General features: G+C 49.8%; 1 protein-coding gene across 4 annotated transcripts in view; it reads left to right on the top strand.

Moving 5' to 3' along the window:
- The window catches only part of CORO2A (coronin 2A), a 51703-nt gene extending 42234 nt beyond the window's left edge, over positions 1-9469 (top strand). For 3 of the 4 annotated variants that reach the window (XM_039856057.1, XM_039856056.1, XM_039856055.1), the window contains exons 5-12: positions 361-540; positions 1170-1286; positions 2036-2140; positions 2885-2981; positions 3771-3883; positions 4248-4338; positions 5262-5536; positions 6577-9469. In XM_039856057.1, coding sequence (XP_039711991.1) covers positions 361-540; positions 1170-1286; positions 2036-2140; positions 2885-2981; positions 3771-3883; positions 4248-4338; positions 5262-5536; positions 6577-6708 — 1110 coding nt within the window. In that variant the 3' untranslated portion in view covers positions 6709-9469. The remainder of the gene's footprint in view (positions 1-360; positions 541-1169; positions 1287-2035; positions 2141-2884; positions 2982-3770; positions 3884-4247; positions 4339-5261; positions 5537-6576) is intronic. The other variant, XM_039856058.1, reaches the window with a different exon arrangement.
- Positions 9470-11080: the final 1611 nt, after the last annotated feature.

An 11080-nucleotide genomic window follows, 5' to 3' on the forward strand; every position in this document is an offset into this window, starting at 1 on the left:
GCAACTAAACATGGCAGCCCTGTCGATCTATATGAGGTGGAAACTGCTGCTAATAACTGTCCAAAACCCCTTGGACTAGCTGGTTCCCTGGAGTCCTCACAGTATGGATGTTTTGTTGCTACAAAGCAGATGGTGTTTTCCTTTCACTGCCAGACAGCCTGACTCCCGGCATCCCCCTCCTGACACATGGCAGCTTCAGCCAGCAGATCCATCCTCCCACCTGAGGCCTCCTGGCCAGAGTGCCATCTGCAGCTTCCCTCTTGGGGATACTATGTTTCACTATAGCCTGGCCAGCGTGTGACTGTGGGGGCCAGGAGTGGGGGTAGCCACTGTGCTGAGAGCTGGCTCTCTGCCGTGCAGGTGATGGTCTGGAACCTAGACACAAAGGAGTCTGTAATCAAGAGCCCCGTGAAGACAATTGACTGTCACCAAGACGTGATCCTCTCCATGTCCTTCAACACCAATGGCAGCCTGCTGGCCACCACCTGTAAAGACCGCAAGATTCGGGTTCTCGACCCCCGAGCAGGGTCCGTCCTTCAGGTCAGTGCTAGGCTGGGGTCTGGCTTGTGGTCAGAAGAGCAAGGAGTGGAGTGGAGATGGCAGAGGCTTCTGAGAACAGGGCAGTAATGCTGGCAGTGTTCTGGCCAAGCCTTCACACATTATCCCAGTCTGTTGGGAGGTAGGATGAGTCACCCCCATTTTCCAGATGAGAAAACTGAGGCTGAAGAGAGGGTAAGCAACTTGCCCATACAGAAAGCTGGGATTTGAACCTGGTCTAACGCCAAAACTTGTCGGTGTGCCTCAGCTCTGTCAGGAGGCAAGACATGGGGTTGGAGACCTCAGGATACTATTGATCCATGGTGTGTGACCTTAATCAAGCACTTTTAGGTGTCCAAGCCTCTGTTTCCTCATCTGCAACAATGGGCAACAGTTAGTCCTTCCTCTTGTAAGATTAAATGAGATAACCCAGGTGACGGTCATCCTACCCAGCCCCATGCCTTGCATATAGTGGGTGTTCAATAATCTTTCAACAAGAGCATGGAGCTAGGCAGAAGTATAACTCTGGAAGGATTTTCCAGGAAGAGCTGGGGTGATCCAGGAAGGCACTCCAGGTGAAGCACCAGCATAAGCAAAGGCAGGGGAGTCCCTGACTGCACATGTTCCTCCAGGAAGCCAGCTACAAGGGGCACCGGGCCAGCAAAGTGCTGTTTCTGGGGAACCTGAAGAAGCTGCTGTCCACAGGCACATCCCGATGGAACAACCGGCAGATGGCCCTGTGGGACCAGGTGAGTCTCCCACGAACGCCCCACCAAGTCTCCTCACCATCATTCTTTAGCTGAGTGCTGGCTTCACTCATTCATTCATTCATTCATTCACTCACTCATTGATTGGATTAATTAATAAATAACAGGGGGATGCTAGCAGCCTGATGGCATGAGTCCAAACTTTGTGCATCTTGCCATTCAAGAAGGGAGAGGGATCAGGATGGAGGAGAGGCTGCCGTATAGGGGGGAGAACATGGCTGCATCTGGGACCAGGACTTGTGGGGAGGAAGGAGAGGGCCTTCTGGGCAGACGAAACAGCTGGAGCAAGGGCTTGGAATGAAATACTGAGGCGTGTGGGCAGGAGGAGTTACCTGTTCAAGGCAGCTGAGGGTAGGTGTGGGGACAAAGGGAAAGCCAAGCAGTATTGATTTGAAGGAGCGCTTTGGCTGGAGTTTCAAAGACTGGACAGATTGCTTCCTGGATCTTCTTCATCTATTACAATAAATAAAACAGGAGGTAGAGGGCTGGAGTGAGATGAGGTGTGTGAGAAGTGATTCATTAAAGGCAAATGCTAGCAAATAAAAGGTGCTCTCTCTCTCTCTCACACACACACATACACACAGTCTTTCATGTTCTCTCACACATGCACATGCATGTGCACACACGTATGCACATCCAGAGCCCTGTGGCAGGAATTCTTAGCTCAGAGAGCACCACTGAGGACCGCCATGAGTGACCCACAAGCCTTCCTGGTCTCCCTTCCCTTGCAGGACGACCTCTCGGTGCCTCTCACAGAGGAGGACCTGGACGGCTCCTCAGGCGTACTGTTTCCCTTCTATGACACAGACACCAACATGCTCTACGTGGTGGGGAAGGTCAGCCTGGCACGGGAGGGAGGTGGCCACATGGAATCCTGAGGCAGGAGGCAGAACTACCCCAAGCCTAGCCCCACTGGTGGCCAGACAGTAGCCTGGGGTCCTTGGGGTACAAGGCAGGGGCAGGGGCAGGCAAGAGCTGGGTACTCTCCCCCTGCGGTGAGCCCAGCACCCCTTTCCCACTTCCCTGATTCCCTAAGCCACATGGGGCCAGGGCTTTAGCTAGACACCCCAAGCTGGTCCCTCTCCATCTGGGTCCAGATGAAGAAGGACTAGTTGGTGTTTCTCTTTGGGGACACCTTAGAATTTGGGGCAGAGCAGTCCTCCTGCTTGGCAGCCCTGGCCCCTACCCACCCCACCCCCCACGGCAGCATTCTTTCACCCCCACCCCGCCCAGGCATTATGACAGTGACAACCAGAAATGCCCCTAAGGTAAGACCCACTGACTAGTTTCAGGACATGCCACTCTGACCTTTGTGTGCAGCTCGTGGATGGGAGTGGGGTTCGGGCCTGTGCTCCCAGAAATTAGAGCCACCCGGTGGGCTTTGGGTCACAGGTGGGGAGACTGAGTGTTAAAATGAAGACCCTCCTACTGCCTTGGTGACATTTCTCTGGTGTCCCCTTGTGTGAGGTGGCTTTGCCAACTCTGTACGTCCTGTGAACACCAGGTTTCTGCTACATGGCACTGGGGTGCCTGCTGGGGGGATGACGGGAACCAGCTCTGAATCATACCTTCCTCCTCAGGGAGACGGGAACATCCGCTACTATGAGGTGAGCGCCGACAAACCTTACCTGAACTACCTGACCGAATACCGCTCCTATCACCCACAGAAGGGGATTGGTGAGTGTGGGGTACCAAGGCCACTTGGGGCCTTGAGAGACAGGGATGAGGCAGATTTGAGCCCTACCCTGGGTACGAGTGCAGGGGGGGCTCACATTCTGAAGGGAAGATGGCGAGTCAACACTGACTCTATGAGAGCTCTAGTTAGGTGTGTGGGAGGTTCTCTGGGAGGCTTCCTGAAGGAGGCGACATTTGAGGAACAGGAGGAAGCAGAGAACAGTGTGGGGAGAGAATGAAGGTGTTCTAGGCCAGGGTTAAGCAGTTACGACAGTAGCAAGGAGATGAGAGAGACTGACCTAAGAGAGCCCCTACTTTTTCAGTGTGTTTGGGGATTAAAATAAAAAAAAGATGCAACTATTGTCTACAAGAAACCCATTTAAACATAAAGCACAGCTAGATTACAAATAAAGAGGTGGAGAGAGATATACCACGCTAACAGTAATCAAAAGAAAGCTGGACAAGTGCTATTAAGAACATCTGGGTCATGAACTGTGGGGATGGCGATGGAAGGCCTGGAGCAGAGCACGCTCCCTGCAAAAGTCGAGCTAAAATCACTTAAATCCTTGAAGGTGGGGACAGAGCCTGATGATTGCAATCCCGTTTCCTCAGCCCAGGGCCCGGCCCTGCAGAGGTGTTTGCTCATGAGCTGTTTGTTGAGGGAAAGAAGATGGGAGGAGGGTGGTCTGTGTTCACATCCAGATGTGCAGCCTGGCTTGGTTCCTCACTCTGGGTCCCTGTGACCCCAGCTCAGCTGGAACCGCTTGGCCTTTATTGGTTGTCTGCCTGCAGGTGTTATGCCAAAGAGAGGTCTCGACGTGTCCTCCTGTGAGATCTTCCGTTTCTACAAGCTGATTACAACCAAAAGCCTCATCGAACCCGTATCCATGATTGTGCCCCGGCGGGTAAGGGTGGCGGTGGGGTCTGCAGGGGAGGTGGGGAACCCTTTGTGGAGAAGAGAGAGCCTGGTGCCTGGAGCCTGTGCCCCTGGGGCAGCAACAGGGAAGCTGATGGCCACTTACCGTAAGGGAAGAAGGTCTTTCTCATGGTCGTTGTGGAGTCACTGGGAGCTCGGAATCCTGACTCTTGTCTGGTCTCTGCTCTCGAGTTGCTGTGTGACCTTGGGCATGTTCCTTTGCTCTCTGGGCCTCAGTTTCCTCAACTCACAGGGGTTGAGGAGGGCCTAGATCCCCAGCTCTCTAAGAGCCCAACCTGTCCAAGTGGCATCCCCTGCCACCCCAGCTCTCACTGTCCTGACTTCTCCTGCAGTCAGAATCCTACCAAGAAGACATCTACCCGCCCACGGCAGGGGCTCAGCCCTCTCTGACAGCCAGGGAGTGGCTCAATGGGATGAATAAAGGTGAGGAGGACAGAAAAGAGGCCTTGGGTCAATGTGGGAGGGAAATGGAGTGTCCAATGGCTCAAGTAGCTGAGAGGGGTTTGGACAGTATATTTTCCCACAACCCCAGAGGACTACTCCTTGGCCGTCAGTCCCCAGTTGCTGGGATGGTCACTTACAGGTCCAGGAAGGGAGGGACTTGTCCCAACTGGTTCTGAAAACTCCCTCCAAATCAAAGGATTTTGCTCCATGGAAAACTAAATTCTGGGCTGTGCAGTGACTGGATAGTCTCAGGTGGAGGCCCTTGCCCATCCGCCCACCCCCCACATCCACAATTGCTCTTTGACCCGAGAGACCCTCTAGGGAGCAGCCCCCACCCAGGCCCTTCTGCCCACTCTACCTACCCTGACTTACCCTCCCTGTACTGTCAACACAAGGGCCATATGTGCTCCCCATTCCAGCCGCAGCAGCTGCCTCTGTGATTGGGATTTCCCTCCCCTTCCCCTCCCCCCACCTTTATTGTATAACTCTAGACAGTCCCGCCCCTCTCTGAGCCTGAGCTTTCTCATCTGTCTCAGTGATGTCTGCCTCCCCTGCTTCCCAGGGCCATTGGCAGAATTCATGAACTGGTAGATGGCAGAACGCAGTGTGGGCAGGACTGTCCTTACAAAGCCAGGGCAAGGCTTCGCTTGAGGAACTTGAGGTGTTTGGGGCAGCTCCAGGGTGTGCACCATGCTGCTCCTGCAAACCGAGCCTCCTTAGATATCATATGCCTGGGTATTTGCTCTCTGGTTGCCCCAGTCCGCGGGTTTGTGCCTGCCTACATGTGGCCAAATCTCCCACACCTCTTGCATGTATCTGTATGTCTGTGTGTGTCAGTGCCCCCATGCCCATCTGCTCATGGTCACTCTCGGTCCTGACGTAGCCCTTTGCTTCCCTCCCAGAGCCAGTCCTGGTGTCCCTTAGGCCCGGCTCTGAGCTGCTGAGCCCTCGACCTCTGCCGCCAGAGAGACCCCTCCTCAAGCCCATGGTCCCTGCCTCGCCCCAGCTCTTCAACCAGACAGAAAAGCTGGTTGCAAAAGATGGTCGGAGGCCATTCTCTCTACTGGAGGAAAAGGCGCCAAGGTGGGCGGCAGAACACAAGCTGGAGGAGAAGAAAACCTGGCTCACAAATGGCTTTGACATCTTCGAATGCCCCCCACCAAAGACAGAGAATGAGGTGTGAATGAGGGCAGGAGTGGGCCTGCACTGGGGCCGGGGCGGCGGGGGCGGGGGGCGGGACAGGCCGTGGAAAATGAGGGGCTAGAAAAATAACCAGCTATGTGGCCTGGCCGAGCTACTTAATTCACTGTGTTAATTCATGCAACAAACAGGTAATGGGTACTATCTGTATGCCAAGATGGCGGGTTTACATACAGATGGTGGGGAACCAGCTGTAATACGCAGAGGATTTGACTTGGTAGATGTTAAAGTCCCTTCCAGCTCTAGGATTTCTGCGCTTTCGGAGTCAACATTTGTTAAGTGCCTGCTGTGTGTGCCAGGTCCTGTGGTAGGCACTCTGATATATCATCTGAATGAATTCTCTCAGCAGCCCTGGGAATAAGCAAGCAGTGGCTAAAAACTCAAGGGCTGGCGTCTCACAGAGGGATTCTAATCCTGGCTCTGCTGAGCACTAACTGCAGGACCTCAGCCCCAGGGCCGAGTCTGTCTCTTAGCTTCAGTTTCCACACTGGTAGCATGGGGGTACTAATACTACCGCCCTTACAGGGGCATTGTGAGCATACAGTGGAATAACAAAGATCCTTACTTAGGGGGAGCACCCAACCCTAGGACCATTCTATACAAAGCAGCAATTGTGATAATGCTGAGGTTAGTTTTCTGACCCTCATTTCCTGGAGGAGGAAATTAAAGCCCAGAGAGGCTGAGTAACTTACCTGAAGTCACACAGTTTAGTGGTGGTGAAAACTCCAATCTTCAGACATCCGGGCCAAGTATCCTTCATTCCTTGGGGGAACCTAAGAAGGCAAAAAATATCTGAAATATCAAGTGTTTTTGAATTTCACTTACTAGGAGAAGAAAACCAGGTTTTGTAAAAGATGTATGCAATGGCTGCGTGTGTCTCGGCCACATTAATCTAATCACTTCCATCTTTCTGAGTCCAAAAGGGACAATATTTTATCCTTTCTGCTAGTGTCCTGCCCCTTCGCATCCCCGGACACCCAGGTGACCTTCCCTTCTGTTCTGTGCTCTCTCCCCCAGCTGCTACAGATGTTCTATCGGCAACAAGAGGAAATCCGAAGACTCCGGGAGCTGGTGACCCAGCGTGAGGTCCAGGCCAAACAATTGGAACTGGAGATCAAAAACTTGAAGATGAGCTCAGAATGGTTCTGAGCAAAGGTCTCTGCCCTCCCCTCCCTCAGGGACACCACTCGGCTCCATGGGGAGGTCCAGAGCCAAACCACACGTCCCTGGAGAACAACCACTATTTCTATATTTTTTATCAGAAAACGAAACTCAGTCGCTGAAAAGATTCCAGTGGGACACGGTGCCGTTTTTCTCTTTGCCTTCTCGAAACAACGGTGTCTGAATTGACTCTGTTTAGATGATACCTTGCCTTCTGTTTAATTCTGTTTGTATGAGTCCACGATGAGCTATATTCCCAAGGAAAAGAACATTGTAGAAAGTTAAAGCTGGAAGGTGAACCTGCCTGTGACTTTCAAACAGTGGCCCACAGAATAGGGGGAAAGCTAAGGAGGGCCGTGCTTCCCACATTCCACCCAGACAGCTCCTTTTCTTTTTTGTTTTATATAATAGCTTCTACGGAATGCATAATTCTGCTACTCAAAAAAATTTTAAGTTTGAAAAGCAGTGATTGGCCCAACTTCCTCATTTACAGATGAGGAAACTGAGTCCCAGAGAGAAGCAAGTGATGACGGTCCCCAGAGAGTTCATGGAAGATCTGGGCTGAGCTCCTAGACTCCTGGGTCTGTCTTTCTGCTGTTTCTGGTCTGATGCAGGTCTTGGCCCACAGAACAGGAATCCATTGGTTCTGGCCTCAGCCGCACCCTTGACTTGCACAGTGACCTCTGGCAAGTTGTTCCCTTTCCAGTCTCATTTTTCCCATCTGAACAAGGGGGAAGTCTACCATCTGAGACAAGAAATGTTGGCCTTGGCCTGAGGAAAACTACATATAGAGTGATGATCTGGGTTTGCTGCAGAGACTCAGAAGACATTGTCAAAGGGGCAGAGGGCATTTAACTTCAGGGAAAGAAGTCAAGGTTCAGCCCAATTTTAGAACACAGATAGGAAGCCAAACCTATCCTCACTTCAACCAGAATCAGCTGCATATGGGTAGACACTCCCTTATGTGGGACACAGACATCAGGGCGGTGCCCACGACCAGTAGTGCCCATGACCACTGATGGCTAGCAAAGCCCTCCAGTCACAGAGCCTGCCTCCTCCAGGATGATGCAGGTTGATGTCAGCCCAAGGTAACAGAGGAGGCCCACAGGAGGGAGGGAGCCCTAGCACTGGCAGTGTGCCTGCAGAATCCCCTGGCTGCCCGAGAGTGAAGGCTTCTGGAGAAGGACGACTGCACCAGGCAAGGAAGTAGGACCATATTGCTCTGAAGTTCCCTTCCGGTTCGAGAGTTTTTGTGTCCTTCCTTTGCAAATCTGTGTTCTGACCCCTTCTCTGGGATTCAGTGGCCCAGCTAGAGACGGGGAATGTTGGAAGTTAAACATATCCTCCTGACTGAGGAGGTGCAGACAGTCAGTTTTGCCTACCGGAAAGGGCGATCCTAGAGCTAGGATGGGGGCTGCAGGAGGCCACCGGCCTGGTAAGTTTGAACCCAGGCTGTATGTTAGATCCTGGAGTGTTCAGGAAATACAGATGGCCAGGTCCAACCTCAGAGCCTACCGAAGCTGAATCTTCAGAGTTTAAAATTATGTTTTTATAAGCTCCCAGGTGATTCAGTAATACTGTGCAAGTGTGGACCCGCTGGGCTAGTCCATCTGTATCTATCTACAGAGAAGTTGAAAACAAGGAACACCAGACAGGAGCTGGGGCTCCAACCCTGTCCTCTGTGGCTAGAGACTCCTAAAATCAGGAAGCCTTGTCCCAAGCCCTCCCTCAGGTCTCTGCCCCCTCCCACTCCCACCCCTCCGCACGTGCCCGGGCTGCAGCTGCAGTGGGGGCTCTGTGCTCCTGACTGCCCCCACCCCTGGCCATGGCTGTGTCCCCCTGTCCTACGGCATGCGCAAAACTCCCCAGTTCCTTGTCTTGTCCTCCATTTACTCAGTCACTGGGGCCCGCCAAGCTTGCCAAAGAACAAACCCTGGCATTGTCAGGGAAGCAGAGCTCCAATGGATGGGGTACCTTTCCTGCCTCATTTGTGGCCAGCACTTCAGTTTACAAAGCCCTCCCACTTCCACTTACTGATATATCCTACTCTAACATGGGTCAGGCAGGCATCATTATCCCCATGTTCAGGAGGGTACAGAGCTGTCCCTTTTCAAGTTTTCCCCACCTCAAAGAAACCCAGACCTCATGCTTAGAAATAAGCTGAAGGCATCCATGAACAAACTTGTTTTGTTTCTTTCTTTTTTTTTCTTTTTTACATCTAGAGTATATTATTTAAATTATTTTACAACAAGGGAGAGGGGTAGGTAATTTTTATCAGATATTTTTTTAAGCCATTTTTTAAAATTATGTTTTTGTTTATGTTCTTTACTGATGAAGTGGAACTTGCCCCTCATTTGCGGGGCCAAGCCCTCTGGCTCAGGGCAAGCAGAATGTGCACTCATGTCCTTACTCCACGCCCTGGAAGCCCCCCGACTGTTGACTCAAGAATTTCCGAGAATGAAGACAGCACTGGGGGTTGAGCTTTGGGGTGTATCCACCTTAGTGCTATAATAATTATTCTTCCTGGAACGAAACTTGAGATTGTATCACAGAGGGAAGCAGGAAGTCAGAAATTGATCTATGCTTTTTAAACCGTGCCTGAAACAGTTTGATTATTTTAATGTTGTTTCTGAAATTCCTTGTACCTTTGTTAAAAAAAAAAAAAAGTGAAAATAAATAGATGTGGAATCGTGCAATGGAAAGAATATAACAAAATAATAAACAGCATCTGCCTAGACATTTTAATACACTGAGCTTTCCTTTTTTTGATTTGTTCTACAATTAATTAAATATCTGTTTGCTCCAGAAACCAGGCTGGGAAACAGGTAAAATAGAATTGGTCCCTGCCTTATGAAGAGTTTTCAGTCATGGTTGGAGGGAAAGGGAAAGCCACAATGGGGGAAGTGCAGGCTGCTCTGGGAGGAGAATCAAGGAAGGCTTCCTGGAGGAGATGATATTTAGGCCAAAACCTCAAAGTTAAACAGGAGTAAGCATGGCAAAGGGAATTTGGGGAAAATGTGTTCTAAGCAGAGAAAACTGCCTGTTCTCCAGCCTGGAAACAAGCAAAGGGTGGAGTATAGGCAGAACAGGGATTAAAGGTATTAAGAAGCAAGGGCCTTGTAGGTCAGAGCTGAGACTTGTTCCCCCAGCTTTACTGAGGTATGATTGACAAATAAAAATCATGTATTTAGGTTGTACATGACTTTTTAAGGTGCGCATTGTGATGATTTAATATAGAATACATTGAGAAATGATTGCCACAATTGATGCACCCATCACCTCACATAGTTACCATTTTTTGTGTCTGTGGTGAGAACACTTGGGATCTAAACAAATTTTGAGTATACAGTACAGTATTATTAACTATAGTCACCATGCTGTATAGTTACCATATTTATATATCTTGTAACTAAGCTGGTACCCTTTTCCCCTACACCTGCAAACCCTGGCAACCACATTTCTACTCTCTATTGCTGAGTTCGACTTTTTTTTTAGATTCCACATATAAGTGATACCACACAGTTTTTGTCTTTATCTGGCTTATTTCATTTAGTACAATGTTTCCCAAGCTCATCCATGTCACAAATGGCAGATTTCTTAGGTCTAAGTAACATTTCACTGTATATACATACACCGCATTTTTATCCAATCATTGACCGAAGGACACTTAGATTGTTTCTATATCTTGGTTTTCGTGAACACTGCTATAATGAACACAGAAGTGCAGATATCTCTTTGAAATACTGACTTCATATTCTTTGGATGAATACCCAAAAGTGGGTTTGCTAAATCATATGGTAGTTTTGTTTTTAATTTTTCAAAGAACCTCCATACTATTTTCCATAATGGCTGTACCAATTTACATTCAGTTGAGGCTGAGACTTTAGCCTGGGGGCAATTGGAGTTTCCAGAGTGTTTCTTACAACTGTTGAAATGGCCATTTTTCCTGGGGAAAGGGCAAGATAAAATAAAGAAAATGAAAAGTGTAGGTAAGGCATACCATCTAGGAAGACCACAGCCAACTTTGGTCTCATCCATAGGGCTGCATATTTCTGAGCATGACTGGACTAGTGTCACTAAGCAGGGGAAGCCCACCTCCTTTCAGTTAGCCCATTAAGAATGCAAAAATTAATAAAGGGAAAGGTCATTTAAAATGGAGCAAGAAGGCCAGAAGGGGGAGCCCTCATGCACTACTACTCTAAGTCAATTACAGACCTTAACAGGAAGAATGGCCAATTAGCGACAACTGGAAGAGATGCATCTAACAATTGGATACTACCTTACTATTCTAACAGAAGGAAATTTTCCTTCTTGTCCAGTAATTCGGCCAATAAGAAACTACCACCACGCATATATCTCA

Source organism: Pteropus medius, unplaced genomic scaffold (genome assembly GCF_902729225.1).
Source record: "Pteropus medius unplaced genomic scaffold, Ma_sr-lr_union100, whole genome shotgun sequence".
Taxonomy (NCBI): Eukaryota; Metazoa; Chordata; class Mammalia; order Chiroptera; family Pteropodidae; genus Pteropus; species Pteropus medius.